At 40.8% G+C, this 19,947-nt stretch overlaps 1 protein-coding gene across 3 annotated transcripts in view; it reads left to right on the forward strand.

Annotated features, from left to right (window-relative positions):
* The window catches only part of adgrv1 (adhesion G protein-coupled receptor V1), a 117,897-nt gene that overhangs the window by 94,626 nt on the left and 3,324 nt on the right, over window positions 1-19,947 (forward strand). For all 3 annotated transcript variants that reach the window (XM_030417523.1, XM_030417524.1, XM_030417525.1), the window contains 4 exons: window positions 57-214; window positions 8,375-8,496; window positions 14,813-14,998; window positions 18,067-18,244. In XM_030417523.1, coding sequence (XP_030273383.1) covers window positions 57-214; window positions 8,375-8,496; window positions 14,813-14,998; window positions 18,067-18,244 — 644 coding nt within the window. The remainder of the gene's footprint in view (window positions 1-56; window positions 215-8,374; window positions 8,497-14,812; window positions 14,999-18,066; window positions 18,245-19,947) is intronic.

Consider the following 19,947-nt stretch of genomic DNA (forward strand, 5'->3'; position numbering starts at 1 on the left):
TTTCTACATACACTGCAACAAAAAACAATCACTCATACTGTCCATCCCTCCTCTAGGTGCTTCATCCCAAACATCTATGCTGCCCTGTCTACGGCTGTGCTGGTGCCCCTCATCTGTCTGGTTGCAGTGCTGGTTGTATTCATCCACGCCTACCAGGTTACTCAGCAGTGGAAGGCTTACGATGACATTTACCGTGGACGAACCAACAGCACAGGTACACATACACAAATACATGAAATAAATGCAGGTAAATGTAAGTCCAGATTTGAGAATGTACACTCCTGTGCTTTCACTTTGAAAACAAGCAGCCTGCTGCCAGGATGCCCTCAGGAGCTGGACTCTATCCACCCCTATTTTTGGCTTAAAGTTTTAGCCCCTATTTTGCTCAGCTTACAGGCTCTGTCTCTATCTGCTGTTTGTATACCCAAGGGATCCATGATACAGGAACAAAACATTAGCAATACCTGCTTTTGTAAATGCAATACTGCTGACATTAGCAGTTTTATTAAGCCACTCTACTTACATAACTTAATGGAACGATCTACAAAGCTGAATTTAGTTTAGCAACCAGTTTAAAGCCTTTAACACGCAGTTTAAAGTGTTATGGTATAAATATGATATAAACATTTGGAAATTCTTTGGGCTCATATAGCAACTGTACGGACTCTCTACCACATCCAGTGTGTTCCACTTGCATATCTGCAGTGTTAAATGGACACAATGCAGTATGATGTGTGGCAACAACCCTAAACTTTGTACAAGATTCTTGTTTGCACAGATATGACCAACATTATGGTCAGAATGAATCATTCAGATTTATTTAGTGCAGTCACTCACTTGGCCCACACATGAAGAGCCTAGCCAAACCACATTAGTCCCTCAGTATCATGGCTGTAATCAGTGGTCATTGGTGAGAATCAGCAGGCTTTAGCTTGTTTTGCTCAGTCAAGGCCCTCCAATGACAAAGCAAAGCCTGAATTAGTGCCAGTCCTTTGGCTGGCAAGCAGTTTGCCCTGCACTCTGTGTGTGGCCTCTGAAGTAGCACAGGAGACCAATGCTGCAGGTAGGTGTGCATCATTACCAAGACAACAATACTTTGTCTTTCACAAACAAGGCTGAGGCTGGGGGTCAGCTTGTAGGATTTTAACCTGACTAAAGTGTGGACAGCGGAGTAGAAGTATAAAGGTAGGCAGTCTGAGCAGTAAACCAGATTACACCAGCTTCCAAAACACCGTGCTCACCCTGAGAGAGCAAGAGAGAGAGAGAGACCGAGAGAGGAAACGCAGGGGAAGGTAGGAACTGCACACACTATTCAAAGCAGCAATCTAAAGACCCGACAGAGTGTGTGTGGCACAGTTCCCCTGAGGTGTGAATATGTGTGTCCAGATCTGTGTACAGCAGCTGCACTGTGAAAAGGCTGCTCATGACAAAACGCAAAATGGGACAACGACATTCTTTGTTAAAGGTCATGCAGTGATGGATCAGTGTTGGATACACCTTTGATAATATGTCCAGATAAAGTGATAATCCACAATCAGAATAATGACACAATAGCACTACATATATGCATGTACATCATATACTGATGGACACAACATACACACAAACAGTATGTAATGCACTGAGTAGCAGTTTTCTTTTCTTTTTCTTTATTGTAGCTTTTGGCAGAGTTACATATTAGTACTGGCTTTGTCTCAACCTGTCCAGAGTCCAAAGAGGCATAAAACGTTAGGGAAAAGGCCTATAAGATTTTATTGTTGTAAACACAAACTACGCCTCTGGTAATTCCCTGGACTTATCTACAGTTTGTCAGAGTTAGTTTAAAGACCCACAAGGACTGTTAAAACAACCCTAAACAATTTCAGCCCTACAGTGTGCAGTGATCAGACAAAACACCAATCGTAAAGAAATCTTTTGATTCTCCTTGATATGTTAATCAGATGTGTTTTAAAGGCTTTTTCTGTGGTATCACACCTTACCTCTAAACAGGCCAAATGACGTCTAATCATTTTGTTTTATTTAATTGGTTCTGGGCTATTTTCAGATGGGTACCTTAATCACTCTAATAAATCTTGCATAAATCTTGTGTGTGCTTCGTTTTGATGGTACCATCTGATTAGAATTTGTGCTGAACCGGGCATCCCAGTGGCTCAGTTGGTAGAGCATGCTAACCATGTACAGAGGCTGTGTCTTTGCAGCAGCAGCCCAGAGTTTGAGTCTGACCTTTGGCCCTTTGTTGCATGTCATCCCCCTCTCTCTCAGTCTTGTCTCCTGTCACACTCCAGGTTGCCCTATCCAATAAAGCCACTAAAAAGGCAAGAAAAAAAGTCAAAACAAAACAAGAAGATTTGTGCAGAACCTGTCTGATGACAGTTAGTCTTTATGTCGACAACATTTTCAGTTGCTACCCTTACTGCAGAAAAAAAATTATGAGATAAGCTTATGTGCTAATCAGTGTATGTGTGTGTTTGTGTGTCTCACTGTGAGAAACCCACATGTAAAACTCACAGGGCCGTGCGAGATATAGCAGCACTTCTGACGTCAATGAAATCAAGCAAATGTACCTGTGTGTGTGTGTGTGTGTGTGTGTGTGTGTGTGTGTGTGTGTGTGTGTGTGTGTGTGTGTGTGTGTTCCTGTACCTCAGCAAAGATTGGACCTGAGCCATTGTGCCCGGACAAAAAAGAAATATAAATTAAACTCCTAATAGTACCTGTTCATGGCACATCAGTTAGCCGTCGTCACTGCCCCCACTGAACCCACTGAACCCACTGAAACCACAAGGTATATTTGCAAGACATGATGTTCCTTTCATACGGAAGTGAGCAGACTTTCAATTCTCACATAGAGCAGAGTTGAATGAGTAACTATTATTGTTCTGTTTTTATGGCTCCAGGAGCTCCCTGAATGCACTTTGATTGTTGATTTGTTGGGAATGTGTAAATAAACAAATACATGTGATGGATGAGGTTTGATTGCATAGTGTTGTTATTGTGTACTCTGTGTGTGTGGAGGTGCTTTATTTGGATGCAAGAAGCACTTTTTTTTATATTTTGCTCTCATGATCTCATTATCAATAGCCTTGGATTGAGGTTTATTTTTCGATAACATGGCAAGACTGGATTTGTTTTATCACACCTGGTTTTACGAGATGTATTTGTAACTACTGTTGAGTAGATTTTGCAAGCTAATACTTACGTTCATTAACTTAAGTAACATTTTGCATGCAGGGCTTTTACTTGTATCCTTTATTGTTGTATTGTTATTTTAACTGAAGAAAATTATCTTAAGTACTTTTTTTGCAAACTCCTTAATTTACTTTTGTAATACTCACATTTCTACAGTGTGTGTCTGCTGTCTCTAAACTGCACAAAAAACATACCTTTGCAACTCTGGCATTCTTGGTAATATCATGGTTTGTCAGAATAGTCCTTTCCAATCAAATAATAAAACAAACAAAGCTTTTGCTGCTGTATATATTCAAACTTAGTTCCTACACACATTACTTGTATGTGAGGTGTTTGTGAGTGCTCATCACACACTCACTGCAGCTTGATGTTATTACAGCTGCTGACCTCTCTGTGACAGTAATGTCAGCACTGTCTGGAGTTGCCGCCTGGCTGTTTTCTTTGAATCCACATTTTCTTCCCAGTTTGTCCTCTCACACCAGGAACCAGCTCAATCAAACATAAACTGGAGACTGTCCTCATGTGGAGAAAAGATTTGAGCAGAAGTTGCACCACTGGGGGTTAAACTGTTTGTTTAATTCTTAGTTCTGCCAGACTGAGATATACCCGTGATATCATTTAGCATCTGTCCAGAGATTAGAGAAGTCTTTCTCTTGTGTTAGCTTTCATATGCAGTCATGCATGCTCAAACACATACAAGCAAACGTACACGTATAGTCACTACTGATGATATGTAGAAGCTCTACTTCTTTCTGCTTCAGTCAGTCAGCATTTTGCAGCGAGTCTCCATTTGGCTCCAGGAACCTGTTCTTACTGTGGGAGCTCTGCCCTGTCCACAGACTGGAATGTGCTTACATGGTTGGAAAACTCAGACCAGGGAGGGAGGCGATGGAGACAGATGTGCAAGATAGAAGAAATAGAGAGAGAAAGAAAACGTTTGTTAGATTTGGTGAAATAAAATATGTTCTTAGAAGAGTAAAATGATGAACAGCAATGGATGAACAGGCTCATTAAGCAGATTTATCAACTCTGAATAAAACAGGATGTCCAAAGCTGGTGTCAAGAACAAACAGACTAGGTGTGAAACAACACAACCGTGAGCTGTGGAATATATAATGACTTTCAGGAAATAGGTCCCAAAGGAAAAGGGAGAGGCTTAACAGGTATGAAAATGAAAAGAAGGAAACATTGTTCGGGCTCAGCTAGAGGAAAGTTGCAGTGAGATAAGGAGGTGAACTTGGAGCAGAGTTAAACGGACAGGGTGGTGGAAGTGGCACCTATGTGAGGGCTTTGTGTGCAAACTTGCCCTGTGTTTCCATCCTACTTGTGAAGTGAACTGGACTGTACAGTCTGCCCTACATTACACCAGCCAGACTACAGCCGGAGTGACTCAGCAGTGGCATTTTGAATTGGTGCATTTTTCAGTTACCATTGAAGGGTCAGCAGAGAAAGAGAAAATTACTCTAACTAAATCATAATTGTCCCCTCTGTGGCTCATTGTTGCAGACCGTGTGAGAAGTGAGAGTGGAGATAAATCCACGTTTTAATCCCAAAGGTTCAAAAAGTAAAGCAAACAAACTTTGTGCTGTCCTTGACTTTGGGTGTTTATTCTTACGGAATCTCCAGGCTCTGCCCACGGCTGTCTCCTCCAGAGCTCACCAGCTCCAGCAGTTGTCTGCCAGTTAACACAAACAAGGTAGCTTGTCAATAAAGAAAAAAAAGTTATAGAGAGCAGGCTGTAAATATTTTTATTTATGCTGTAAAGTTGAATAGTTTAACATGGGCTCCTATGGGGATTGACTCGCTTTTGTGCCCTACATAACACCAGCCAGACAGCATCCAGAGTGACACAGCAACATTTTGAATTTCATTTACTCTTAAAGGATCAGCGTTTGAGTCAGTTTGAGGTCAAGCTGATTCTAAATGCCTTGAACTCCATCTGTTATCTAATACGTAACATTCATAAAATTGTACATTCAGTTGGTCATAGTGAATATGACTTTATGGAGCATGAATGAATGCTATCAATGGTACATCATGCATTCAGTGGCATGATGACAACTAATCGAAACAAGGCACTGCAAATGTATCTACCTTCCTGGTCCACCTTCCAGCAGACACACACAAATTGAAATACACAAATTTATCAAGCGTCTAATTTTCTGAAGTATTGCAAACACACCTCTCTCTTTAATTTTCTGTAGAACCATCTTTCTTATGAGGAGAACATCCCTCTCAAAATAGACAGTATTTCAGCTCATTTCAGCAGCTGTTTCCATCTCGTTCTGCTTCATTATTTCCTCCTGGTGGAAATGAGCTGGATAGTAATGAGCTGTTTTATTTATCAGGCCTCTGTCCTAATGACTCACTCTTGAGAGTCAACTCTGCCTGCTCCTGATTGGCAGCGTTCATTTTGTTTGTCCTCTAACTACCTGTCCAAAAACGCCTGGGAATGATTTTTCAAGCTGAGAGGAACACCGTGAACCGATGAAGATGAGGTGCAAGGTTACATCAGTGGCCTCCACTTCAGTGTGAGACCAATGTTGTTGAACTCTCACTTCATGAATCATGAATCACGAGGCATTCATTTAAGGAAACATAAATATATCTGCTCTTACATTGATAGATAAAGTAGAAGGTGCGGTGTTCACCTCTGCTTGTGTAGTGTGCCTTAGTGTGTGTGGTGTGTCAGTCCTGACAGAAAGTAGGTTAGCAGTGACACCAGTTGTTGCAGGAGAGCTCGGTTTAGAAACACGTGCAGAAAGACCTCTCGGCGTTCTTGTCTTATCTTAGAACACTTGACACAGTCCAAATACAGGAGATCTGTCTCAGTGTTTTTCTGCATGCTGTGTTCAAATACAGTCAGCTGTGTGTCTGCTGTCTGCAGCATGCAGGAGGTAGAGTGAGCATTTTCACAGGAGGTCACTTGTTTGCGTGCTTTTATGGCCTGTAGATTGCATGTGGTCATATTTACGAAAGGGCATGCTATTTACCAAGTGCAAGTTCAGACTCAAACTGTGGGGTGGGGAGTTGTGCTTGTTTAATAAAGATTATCTTTTATGAGAATGTCACTTTTTCAGTTTGGGACATGAGTCATAACATTAGACCCACTCACTAATGTACTGAAAGAGGTGAGGTGAGCCAAGATAAAAGGTATTCCTATAGTGAGAAAGTTGGATTTTTAACCCATTAACACACCCGCGTGATAATTTCTATGTCCATATGTCACCTCTCCTTGAACAATAAGTGCAGATGGATAAAAATGAATTTGCCGTCCTCTGGCTAAGATGTTAAAATGTCTTCCTAAAATCACTGACTGTGTAAAATAGTGGCCAGAGCTACCATGACATCACCCATAGTTTTCTGAAGAGCGCAAAAGAAGGTCAGAGTGAGTGGTAGCGGCCGTCACCATCTTGGCAGGGCCTGACTCCACCTCACTCCTGGCTAATCAGCAACGTGTAAAGAAGTGTAGCTTTGGTGGAACTGAAGCAAACGTAGTTAGTTAAAAGAAAGCCCACCCAGGAAGATACTACCAAGCTAGGACTAATGAGCTATCAGTGATCACACATACAGAGAAGCAAACTTCATCTCATATTACAAGTTCGACTGTCAGGAGGTTTGTTTGTCCCAAACAGACAGAATACCTCACATTCTCTTGATCCTCTGTTGCTCGATTCTGCAGACAGGTTAAGAAAATTGCTTCAAGTGAAGATAATTCCACTTTTTAATCCCGAAAGTGTTCTAAACAATCTCAGTCCTCTCTTTAGCTCTGAATGTTCATACTTCTAGAAGATCTGGGCTCGGCCCAAAGCTGTGTCCTCTGGCGCTCGGCAGCTCCACCAGCTGTCTGGCGGGTAATGCTAACAAGATCGCACATGTCCCTCTGCTTCGGTCTCTTAGACCAGTTAACCGCACAGCAAGTTTCCTTTTTTCTAATGGGGTCTTATGGGAATTGACTCTCTTTTGGAGCCAGCTTAAAGTGGCCATTCTAGGAACTGCAATTTTAAGTACTTCAGCGCTGGCTTCATTTTTCAGCCCTGAAGTTCACTGTTTGCAAAAAATATGACAAGCAAAAGCAAAATAAAGAGCAAAGTAAGACAAACAAGAAAGGGGGAACAATTCACAAAATAACACTGGACATGCCATTTAAAGAATGGATTAGACACATTTTGTGAAGTAAACAGTAACCAGTAAAGCCAGTACTGACATATGTAGAGTACATATAGAAAGGCATTGCAAACGAGCAGAACAAGCAGACATACATAGCAAGCTAAACTATGTATGTGGCTGCACATGCTGTGTACACACTGGCTGTTAGATCAATATTAGTGATACTACAAATGCTCAAGTGAAAGCTCTGCTTACATGCTTAATCTTTGGCATAAATGAAAGTGTCTATGTGTGTGTTTTTGTGTTTCTGTGTGGCTGAGGTCCTCTCAGCCAATCTTAATGTGTCTGCTCTCCAGCAGTGTACTTCGTTCCCTAGTTTGGGCTTTAATCAGGAGTCCACATGTGGACTCATTAAGACTTTTGGAGCAGAATAATGGTTATTCTGCTCCAAAAGTCCTAATGAGTCCACATGTGGACTTTACACATGTATATTTCCGCAGTACACCAGAGCTGAATCTGGGCTGTAACAGCTGGTTCATTAAACAGCTCCCGAGGCCTGCTCCTGGGTCTTACACCACACCTCTTTTTGCTTTCTCACTGCTGGAGTGTATAAGCACATCTGTATCTGAAACATCTTATACAGTGTATCAGCCAGAAAATAAGTCATGCATTAACATCTGGTTTTAAAGTGTTAATTGATTAGTTGTCAGTTATTGTATTGAGCACCAACTACTTTGATCATTTTTAAAGAAAAGTAAGTCACCACTCTCAGATTCCACTTTCTTGAATGTAAATATTTTCTGGCCTCTTTAGTCCTCTGTCACAAAAACTGAATATCTGAGGGTATAAGGACATCATCTTGGGATTTGGGAAACACTGAATGACCAAACAACTGATCGATTAATCGATGAACTAATTGGCAGATTAATCAAAAATGAAAATGAATTGAGATGCACCGGATAGAATATCATCAACTTGATTTAACAGTAATCACGAAATCTGTTTTATATAGATGCTGATGTAATAGCTTTTACACACATTGTTTTTAATCCTTGTCTGTTGTTGTCTTGTGCTCCAGAGGTGCCGCTGGTCCTCTACCTGTTCCTACTCATCTCCCTGGTCTGGTTGTGGGCAGGTCTACATATGGGCTACAGGTACCTGTGGACGCTCATCCTCTACGTCATCTTTAACTGCTTGCTGGTGAGCTCATTGACTTATTTATCTACTTGTTTGCATGCATGTCAATCATTAGTTTTGTCATTAATTTCACTGCTAGCAACAACATAAATTTTAAATGTCACGTTTGCAGTACAGCACTATGAAGTGAAACTAATCTTAACAGATGTTTTCGTTTGCACCCTCAAGCTTGAATCATGTTGGATTTTGCCAAGCTTTCTTTTTCTGATTTGACTTGAGTTGACTTCACCAAGGATACGCTCAATTTGTCATACATTACCTCAAGCTGAGGTATTTGATTTCATGGACTAGAGGCCTAGAAGATACCACAAATAAAATATTGATAAATTAAGCCACTAGACTGCTATGTGGGTGTGCCTGTGAATGCTTGTATTGTAAGTATGTGTGTGTCTGTTGATGTGCTGTGGACTTAGAGAGTGAGCAAGTGATGAAGGCTACTTCATCGCACTTTGAAGCCCTGCTTTGATGTGGTAGCGAGGCAGAACAAGAAGGGCCTCTGGAGTGAAGAGAGAGGGAGGGTTATCACTGTGTCACATCTTACTGAAGCATCTCTTTCTACTTTCCATTTGTTTTTTGTCTGTTTGTTCTCGCTCTGTTCGCCTCCCTCTTAATTTGCAGCTCTTTGCCCTTATTCCGACTCTATGTTCCAACTTCAGAGGCAATAAAGACGGGACAATAATGAGGCACAAGATAACTCGCATCTCCTCACAGCTGGACTTTTTATTAACTGTGACTTCAAAGAGTTACATAACAGATAATAATCACTGATTATAAGTCAAACTCAGTTATTTCTTCTGGTTCTAGTATTTCTCTAGTATTATTAAAAAGAAATTCCTGGATCTGTTCCTTCGTCTGGATTCACGCCAAGAGTTAATGGGGTCTATTCTTGATCAAGACACATCCTCTTTTCAAGGTTCGTGGAAATCTGTTTAGCTGCTTTTGTTTAATCGTGCCGACACATAACAGCCCTGTTGGAAGAAATGTAAGATTTTCACACAAGGCATATGGAGAATGTTCCAGATGAGCTCCACCAGCAAACTACAGAAGTGAAATCCTGCTTTTACATTAATCCATCGATAATAATAATTAAACTATATAATATATTGTGGTAAAATATTTTCCTGCACTGAGTTCTATAACTTCGAATACTTCAAGTACATTTTCATAAAGATACTTTAATATTTTTACTGAAGTAACATCTCAAATACATTTTTACAGTCTGTTAGTACTTTAAATTAAGTAACCAATCTAAATGTTTCTTCAACCGCTACTAAACTTTTACACTGATATCACTGCTGTGAAACCTGTCTTTTCCTAACCTGAAAAGGCCGCCAAACCATCTGGACAAGCATATTTCCGTAATCATACAGTGTCACAAGATGATGTCATGCTGGTTCGAGAGCTTTAACTCAAAAATCATACTAGTGTTTTGCATCTTGAGGGACTCAATAATGTCCCGGACGCTCTCCCAACCACCCTGTCTTTGGTACAGCAGCTTCTTTTCTTTCTTGTCCAGTCTAATAAATGTTCGTGGTGTCTTCTGTCATCCTCTGAGAGACACCACCTGCCTGTAAAGTGTGCTGTAACAAGTTTGTGGTAACCTGTGGTGAAATTTGGCATCCACATGCAAAAGACAGCAGTGATGCAGCAAAGTAAACTTCTCCTGTTGGTGCGGTGACTAATGAGGAGAAGTGATGTAAGCGCCAAAGGGCAATGTCGCAGTTAGCACCTGCTTATGAGCTCCAATAGAGTTTGTCCTACTCTGTGACATCATGTGGTCAGTTTCTTCAGCTGACCAATAGTGTGGTGGTGTGCTCTCAAGTCAGAGCACATTAGTCAATTACAGGAAATATACATTTTATAAAATTACATTTCATTACGTTTAAATTTAAAAGTGAGGGAAAAATGCTGCCTTTGTCCTGTGGGAATATTTCAGGCCTACATCAAGCCAGACAAATTTGTGTTGAGCCTCGCAGCCAAGTTTTTAAACTCAGCCTTCTCTGAAAGAGAAAATGTATTTCGGGCTATACTATAACTATGTCAATAGATTTTCAATCCTAGCTCCTGCAATTGAAGGCGCAAAGCTCAGACTAAAAGGCAAGCCTCTGGGGTTTGGTGTGGGTCTGCGGAAGTAATAAAAAAGGATTCATCTGAGTGGAACAGACAAGTAAAGGACAAGGACATTGATTAGCAGTAAACAAACTCGTCTGACCCAGTTTTTACAAAGCACTGCCAGGGAAAGGTTCTCCGTGTCGATGGAGATGCTATTGCCATGAAGCAAGCATGGTTGCAATTAGATTTGTTTTTCCGTGTGTGCACCTAATTAATTTAGCTGTGAAGGGGGTGAGAGTTGCAGATGCAGAAGGCTGACATTTTGTGTTGTTGTTCCATTAGGGACTGAATGAAAGCAAATGGGATCCTGATAAACGAGGCTGAAAATGTACCTCTCATCAATCCGCTCACCTTGAACGGCACTTAGTTTGTCACGACTTGGACCAGATGCTGGCCTTCAAAGTTATCATTTATGTGTAAACGTGTCCTTATGTCATTGCAAGTAGTTCTTATTAAATGGCTATGTCCAGACTGCCTTTAGAAACGTAATGATTTCACACCCATTAACAAATTCACCTTTGCTGGCTTTCTTCTGATCATGTTTCATTACACCTGTTATGTACCAGCTCAATAACCAGAATTACTCATATTTTTTTCACTTTGTTCCTACACTTCATTCATGAATTACACAGTCATATGTGGAAATGATCAATAAACTAAAGGATAAGTTCATCTTAAAATGAAAATTCAGTCGTTATCTACTCAGTAGAGCTTGTGCATGTACTTAAGACGGGTTGCGTACTTTTATTTTCAAAACAAATTTGGATCTGAAGGCTTCTGGAGCCTTGGTTTATATATTTTTTTAACAAAAGCATGTGTAAAGTCCCTATCCTTCAGGTGTTTCAAAGAATGCCGCAATGATATTTTGCTGTGAGGCTCCAGAAATGTTTCGCGACTGCAAAACTTCACCTGTCTTTGCATCGGCATAGAGGACATATTGTACAAGCTGAGGTGCTGCATAATCACCTGTTTCTGGCAACATTTCTATCCGACTAGCTGCTTTTTTGAACAAACTGTGTTATCCTTTATTCATGTGTTTAATGTAATCTTTTACCATTTTTTTCCATCGCCTCGAGGGTTGGAAGTCATTACACTGAAGGTCTCTGCTGCGAGGTCTAGCAGAGCTTGTTGTTGTTGTTTCCTTCACACCGTGAATTTTCCATTAGGTGAATTTTCCATGTTTACCTTGGTTTTGTTGTTGATGTGGCTGTGTGAAGCACTTTCCAACAGCTGATTACTGAGCACCATTAAACAGCTGCAGATGTTACAGCTGTGCAGAACTGTGTGCGTGTGTGCGTGTGTGTGTGTGTGTGTGTTTTGCAGAGCACAAATTACTCTTCGGTTATTGAGCGCTTTGCTTGTGGAAAGCAACCTTCAGTCTCCCGCAGAGTAGTGAATTGAACCAAACTGTGAAACTGATCATACTCGCTGTGATAATGAGGAAAATTTGAGTTTTTCATGCACATACCGCTGTTTTTTTTTTCTCCCTGTTCTCTTTATTTCCTTCCATCCTGAATTTTCCATTATGCCACACTGTTACTCTGGCTCCACATCTGTGCCACATCAGGCTGAATTAGAAGACAATAATCAAATCACCACAGCACCACCCCTCATTATCTCCTCCCGCGGCGGCCCCTCTGCAGGTCAACCTTACTTCGCTGCGAAACATCCACAGTAGTGAAGCAGCACCATGCTCCATTTCAATTCAATTCCACCACCACTTCCTCATTCAACCTTTGTACTCTCCTAAAAATAGGACACAGGATATCTGTGTGTTATTATGGATAAGAAGACCCGGGTCTACATGTGTCTGCACACACGCAATCAGCTCTGTGAAGCCTGCAAAGAGTTAGGATTTGATGGAAATAGATCTGTTGCTTTCATGAGAACAGACAATGATTTCCACAAACACAATACATGTTTTCATGTTAGGATTGAGAGGAATATTGCATTGATTATCAAGTTAAAAACAACTACGCTGGCCCCAACAACAACATTATCGATATCATATGAGTCCATTCAGCGGACTCAGAAAACCTCCAAAAGTTTGTGCTCATGGCCTTTCTTCCATCCCTCTTCACTTTCCCTTGAGCCAAGCTCTGCTTCTTCCCCCCGCCCCATCACCTTAGGTCTGTGCTTTCCATATCTAAAGACGTGGCCTCTCCAGTGATCAGGGAACACTTACATAACAGGCCTATGGTAGCAAAGCCTGTTCCTCAGGCGGCACAGCCTGCCAATGATCTGTGCTAATCACTCACGCTGCAGTGGATAGCAACACGCACACCCATACGTGCATACACACCTGGCTGCTTTTGTTATATGTTTTATGTTATCACACAGGGAAGATTCATTTCCTTCTCCCCCCCATATGCAGCAAAATGCAAACAAAAAGTCACGGCAGTACAATCAGTCTACACACCACTAAACTTTTCCTAACCTGCAAATGTCCCATCTTATTTCAGGATTTACAGCACTCACAGACGGTTTGTGTAACTCACTCATAAAGAACAACCAGGTTGTAAAGCACTCCTGTTATGTGTTCCATGTGTTTTATCTATTCACAGCCCTCTTTTCCTTCTTTCATGCTTCTTGTTCCTATTTTACAGTGTGCCCATAAACATACAGTTTCCGCTTATGGTTCCTGTTGTCTTCCTCGTGATGGTGATTGCAACCATCAGTGCTGTTGATAATCCCTTTTCTATGTCACTCTCCCTCGGTTACATGGGTGATGATGATCGCTTTACTACATATGGAAGCATACTGAGGAGGTTTACTGTTCCAAATTAATTGGCTGTTTGATGTGCTGTTAGACTTAAACTAGAAGCATCGTGGTTTGGTAACAACAAGCTTTATTCTATAAATATATAACAAATAGCTTTTCATGAAGAAGGATGTTTAAAAAATTCTGTTTGGGACAGGATTTTCCCACCGCCACTTGTTGAAAAGAAACCATTGCACGCACCAGACATATTTGAAGAGTCTCTCAGTGTTTTTCACAAACAATGCAACTAAAGAGATCTCATGCCTCATGCCTGATCAAAGCGGGGACATTTCAGCACAGTACTCCATTTTCTACTCTACTCAGCATTGGTAACACATATGCTAGAAAATGCATCTGTAGCCTTGTTGCTTCGCTATACCCTTACATATGCATGTCATTAAAATGTTTAATGGCTACTGAGATTCAGGACTTTACTGGCCTAAATTGCCACTTTGACAGTTTGTATGGTTTTAATGAATTAGCAGTTTACATTTCGGGCCATTTTTGGTCCCTTTGAGATTTTACAGTGGGTGTTTATTGGACAGAATGTTCAAAGGAGCTGTACATTCTTTAAAATATTAGCTCATAGATCCTGCTCTCAAACTCACAGTTTTCACTCCACATACTATAAATAATTTAGACATCAAAAGTAGGAACAATTGTTCTGGTCGCACACATGTAACTATGGAGGCAAACTCACTTACACTTTTGGCTATAGGAGTTTCCAAGTGACAGGTGTGCCTACCTCAAAGGCTGGCAATATTGGGTTCCGAACAAAGCATCAGGCACCCATGAAATTTATTGAGAAATCTTCTGCAAAGATAATGAATGTTGGTTGCTCTCTATGCCATTTTTAGAAATGTATGTTTTACTGTCTGTCATGGTGTGAAGGAACTTACTCCATCTCTATTTCCTCACTCAACCACAGTGTGTCTGACTGTGCTTCTGTGTGCAAAGACTGTGTGTTTGACTTCACCCGTATGCACACACCTTCACACTTTTGTGCGCTTGTGCGTTCAATCTCTGTCTGCCGTCACCACCCGGTGATGGGTGTTGTGAAATACGGGATGCCCCTGTGGTATTTGACACTCCTGTGTTTTGGGGTAATTCTCAGCCTGGTGATGTTGACCAAGAGGATTTGGTAATGAGAAGGAAGTGGAGGAAACAGAAATACCAGGGTGCCAATGATGTCATGGCCTCAATGATGAAGTAATACTACATCAATCGTGCTAGAGAATGCTGCTGCGGCGCTGTACTTTTGTACTACTGTACAAGCAACGATGGAACCTACCAGCATCAGAGACTTTGTCCTTGAGTGGGCTGCAAGATATGTCATGTCTGCACCTTTAGACTGATCATATATGATAATGAACAGCTCTGCAAAACATAAATGAACAGAGATGTTGAACTTATTTCCTAATGCAGATTTCCCCTCTTTCCCCACAGGGCCTGTATGTGTTTGCAGTGTACTTCGCCATGCACAACCAGCTATGTTGGCCTACTAAGGCCAGTTACACAGTAGAGATGAGTGGCCATGACAGTCCCGACTCGACCTACCAGGGAGGGGGACCCACCTCTGTAGGGGGCGACATCAGCAAATCAACTCAGAATCTCATCAGCGCCATGGAGGAGGTAAACACACACACTTGCATACACACACAGAGCTTAATGGTCTATCAGAGAAACTAATACACTTGTGTAATCAAGCTAGACATGTTATACATACTTGATTATGCAGACTTACAGCATTTATAACCCATATGTTCCATATTCCCAGCTCTAACTCTTTGCATTTTTAGTTACAGTGCAATTCATCATCCACTCCCAACTACATCCTCATTTTATAACTGACTGGAAAATGTTTGTTGTTTTCTATACATATGATCTGGGTCTTCTCCTTGTAGATTTGACTTTCATTTGTATCGATTATGAAAATATTTTACTAACAAACTTCTTCGCTGGGATCTGACCCTCCAGATGGTTATTACGCAGAACCATCTGGGAAGTCATCCTTAGAAACAGGAAGAGGGAAATAATTGGCAGGTGATTGAATGAACCATCTGTCAATAACCATCTATCACAGGCTAACTTCAACCAATCAAATGAACAGTAGAGCGCTACATCCAGGGAAGCCTGTTGGTTAATCAAGCTCTCGCCAAAGCAAGGAAGAAGAGTGAAAACATATTTTCCATCAATGCTGTTCTTTGCCTTTCTTTCAATAAAGAATTATTCTCCAGTTGTGATGTACACTGTGGCAGCATCTATGCTAACCTCTTTAGAGCTGCCATTGTTGGTTACAAGGAACAGTTACTTCTCTTGCTGGTTGTCAAACCTAAACTATCCGTAAATCGTAAATTAACTGTTTTTATGTTCATGTTGCACTCTTACTGACCGCTCAAAGCTCTTTACAACACAATTCAGCATGAATGTGCTTAACACACATTCATACACTCGTGGCAGAGGCTACCATGCAAGGCTCCACTTGCTTATCAAGATCGATAACTATTTATACAGGTTTACACACTGATGGGATAGCCACCTGAAGAAAATTGGAGTTTGGTATCTTGTCCAAGGACACTTTGACATGTAGTCAGCTGGGGCCAGGAATTACACCACCGCCTCTCCAATTGGTGGGCGACCACTCTACCTCCTCAGCCACAGCCGCCCCCAACACGGCCATAGCTAATATTATCATAACTAATAGGAATTAACTTTATTTTTTTTTTAATTAGACTTAAAGAAGGTGTTTAAAAAAAACAGATTTTCATACGTATGTAATTGGAACATCTCAATCTTGGCTTTGCCCTCCCTTAGTGTGTTCCACCTCCTCTATTAGCTGATTTTCCTCCCTCCTGGTTTTTTCCCATGCCCTCATTCCCATAGCTCGATTTGCCTATTCCTGGTTTCTCCTTCACACATCTCTCACATCAGCTGAGCGTAACTCCACAGAAAGCGCTCATGACGTTTACCCTCATTTTTTTTTCCACTTCAGACTTACGTAACGTCTGTATGTCTCATGTTAAATTTGGTGTGTGTAAACGGTCGCTCTTCATACCTCGCCAGACACCCACATCAGCTCCTCTTATGACCTCTCTGCCATGTAAGCACACACTGAAAACACACTGTACAGTCAGACACATGCAGTATTTCTGTAGTCTCTGTGTCCCTGGAGAATACCCTATAAGGGCCGAGCTGGTGAAATGGAGGGGGAAGAAGGAGAGGAAAAAAGGGGGCAGGTTTAACTCCATTACTCCTGGGAACTCCCCAATCCCTCTCATCTGTTCAGTCTTTCTCCACATGTAGGAATCCAGTAATCTTGTTTTATTCATGAGAGCACACTCACACCTCTCTGAGATTTGGCTACAACCCAACTAGAAAATAAGAGCGCAGATAGAGACAGCTTAGAGTGGCGATAAGAGTGTTACATGAGTGTCAATTTGTGGAGTGCATTGGTTAAAAGGAAACTGAAGTGAGATTAGAATTTGGGTAGAGGACTATAGTTTGAAGATTGAATGGCTTGAGTCATCCCCTCAAAGTTGATAGGACACATCTGAGGTGCCTGGTGGTGCTTTGTTCACCTCACTGGGACACTCTGTACCGGTTACAGCCCAGCAAGCCTCAGAAGTTTGTACAAACGCACAGACAGAAACATTTATGCATGTACGTGGACAGATGAGGCGTTCATAATTAATGAACACAGCGGAAAACAAGAAGCGAGGATGGATTCATGTAGCTTTTGTGAAAAAAAAAAAAAACATGTCACAAAATTAATTTATCATAAACCCTTTAAGTGGAGACGAAAGATACAAATTTAGGGCTTTTAATAGACAGTCATCTCTCTGACTGTGCTGGCAGCATAATTTCCATGTTGTAAGGCTCATTCCATATGAAACTCTAAACCCACTAACCTTGCTTTCACCCCATGAACCCACTGTGACCCTGTGGGTTGGCCTTAACCCGTTGGGGTGCTTGGACAATATGAACTCTGCCTGACCCTAACTCTTAACAGACATGATTACACGGCTGACAGACGAAACCATTCGCTGAATTAATCGTGCGTGTGTGTGTGTGTGCGTGTGTGTGAGAGAGAGAGAGAGAGAGAGAAAAAGAGGGTATATTGATGAGGAGGATGGTCGACCTGATTTTGCCCTCCGTTCATGTGAAGTTAATGTTTTTGGGCATCAGTTTAATATTTATAGCCCGCACATGAACACTTTATCGTCTTTATTGTATACTTTGATATGTATTGGAATATGTAATATGTTTCACATGATAATGTATGTATGAAAAGATTCCTGGATCAGTCCCTTTATCCACATCGGTGGGAAAAGGTAATGGCCTGAGACCCATCCTCCATCCAAGTTTCGTGAAAATCTGTAGTTTTTGTGTAATGCTGCTGACAAACCAACCAACCAACAAACAAACATGGGTGAAAACACAATCTTCTTGGCAGAGGTAATACATTGGTATTTGCATTACAGTGCTGCTATCAAGGCCAAACCTCACATCTCACTTATACTTAATAACATGAAGTAACAGGAACTTTCTGTTTCTTTACCAGTATAAAATAAGAGTATAAAGAATGTACAGTATAAAAAAACAAAACATAAATCAAGCTTCAATCAGTAACAACTTTGAGTCATGCATGTTTATATGTGCATGTACTCATATAGCTGTATGTGCATATCTGTGTGTTTCAGGTGTCAGCAGACTGGGAGCGAGCATCACTGCGACCCAGCAGTCAGCCCAGCAGTGTGTATAAACCCAGTCCTGTGATGGGGACGTACACCACAGAGGGAGGCTTCATCAACACCAACCTGGTCACCACTGATGAGGAGTCGCAGGAGTTTGATGACCTCATATTTGCCTTAAAAACTGGTGAGGATCCCATGAAAGTACAGATGTATTGTACGCTTACATATCCATGCTGTTTATGTGGTGTAGCACAATAAGTTTCTCTTATGCTGTATATTAATCTCTTTACTATTATTCTACCTCAAATATAATTAAAACTGTGCTGTACTTTATTCTTTCCCTTCTGTATCTGATCAATAACGTCATGATAGTAATGGTACTATACAGCATATTGTTTCTCCCAGAAATGAATGCATACAACCACTGATATTTAATCACATTTTCATTGCATATTATTTTAAATGTATTCTTTTGTTTAACCTACATACAAGCAGAAAGGTCCTGTTGAGGTCTGATGGAGATCCAGCCAAGATAGGCTGCAGCACAGGAGCACAATATAATAAGTACAATGTGTGCAAATCAACCAAAAAAGCAACAAATTTAAAATGGCTGACTTCCTGTTGAGTTAAGGTCATGGCAACAAGATACTTTTCTGTAGGTCTAGGCTTGGTACACAGGTACCAAATGTCATACATTGAGATAAAACTATCCACGAGGGGCATAAAACACATACATTTTCATCACATATAACTCGTATGCAAAGTTTAATCATTTTCAAGTAGCTTTAGCCCCTAAAATTGCAATTAGTTTCCTCTTTGGTTTCAGTGTTTCATTACAGAAAACAGTTTCAAGGTTTGCAGTTCACTAGACAAGTTTAATAAGTTACTGAGTCAAAAAGAAACATCAGTTTGATTTAGTCCAACTTTGACTGAAAGCATAATAACATCTTGTGAACTCTTCTGAGCCAGTACTTTTCTCTGAAATAAAAAATAAGGGCACTGTGTACTTTGCTTAAGGTCACCAAAATCCAAAACAATGCGTTGGCCTCAATACTTTTTTAAAATATCAAAGGAAAAACTCAACATGATTCCAAAATAAAAACCAACTGTTGTACATGTGGTTTACAGTTAGAAAACACAGTCATGTTATGAGTGTGTGAAAGTTAGAGACAAAGAGAAAGAGAGAGATGTTGTGTGTGTGTGTGTCAGTGTGTTTTTTCTTTATTTCACAGTATACTTCCATACAATATATATTGCATCTATAAGAATCAGCCCTGCTTAGTCATTCCTCCTCGTACCTTAATTCTCTCTGCTGCCATAGCAACCATTCTTCCTCTGTTCCCATCAATGTTTCATTAGCCAAGGGCCCAAACTACAAACTGATATTTCACCAATACATACACACACACACACAGTCCTCTTCTCACTCCTTTAAATCAGTGAGTAATTGTTTCACAGTGTCTGAATAAGAATCAGGCCCAGCTGGATAAAAGCCAATAGGATCTTAATGTGAGACATCGACAGAAAGTGAAGAACTTTGCTCAAGTAATTTCACACACTTGGAAAACGACCGGTCTAAAAAGGAGAAGGTCTATCACTGCAGACAAAGCAGGCTTCTAACCTAAATGGTTAATATGAACGGGATGTATTCTGTGACTTTAAGATGTAGTTTGCTAGCATGAGTATCAGTTTTAGTGTCACATTGCAGAATCAAGATATTGTCAACCATTTGAGCCATGCTGCTGTACCACTGTAATGTAATGAGTAATCTTCAGGCATGCTGTTTACTGTTACGACCCCATATTAAGTTCATTTTCAAGTTCATACTACCTCTATTCTGTGGATTAGGATTAATTATAGAAATAGTTTTCTGCCTGGTGCTCATCC

Source organism: Sparus aurata, chromosome 5 (assembly GCF_900880675.1).
Source record: "Sparus aurata chromosome 5, fSpaAur1.1, whole genome shotgun sequence".
Taxonomy (NCBI): Eukaryota; Metazoa; Chordata; class Actinopteri; order Spariformes; family Sparidae; genus Sparus; species Sparus aurata.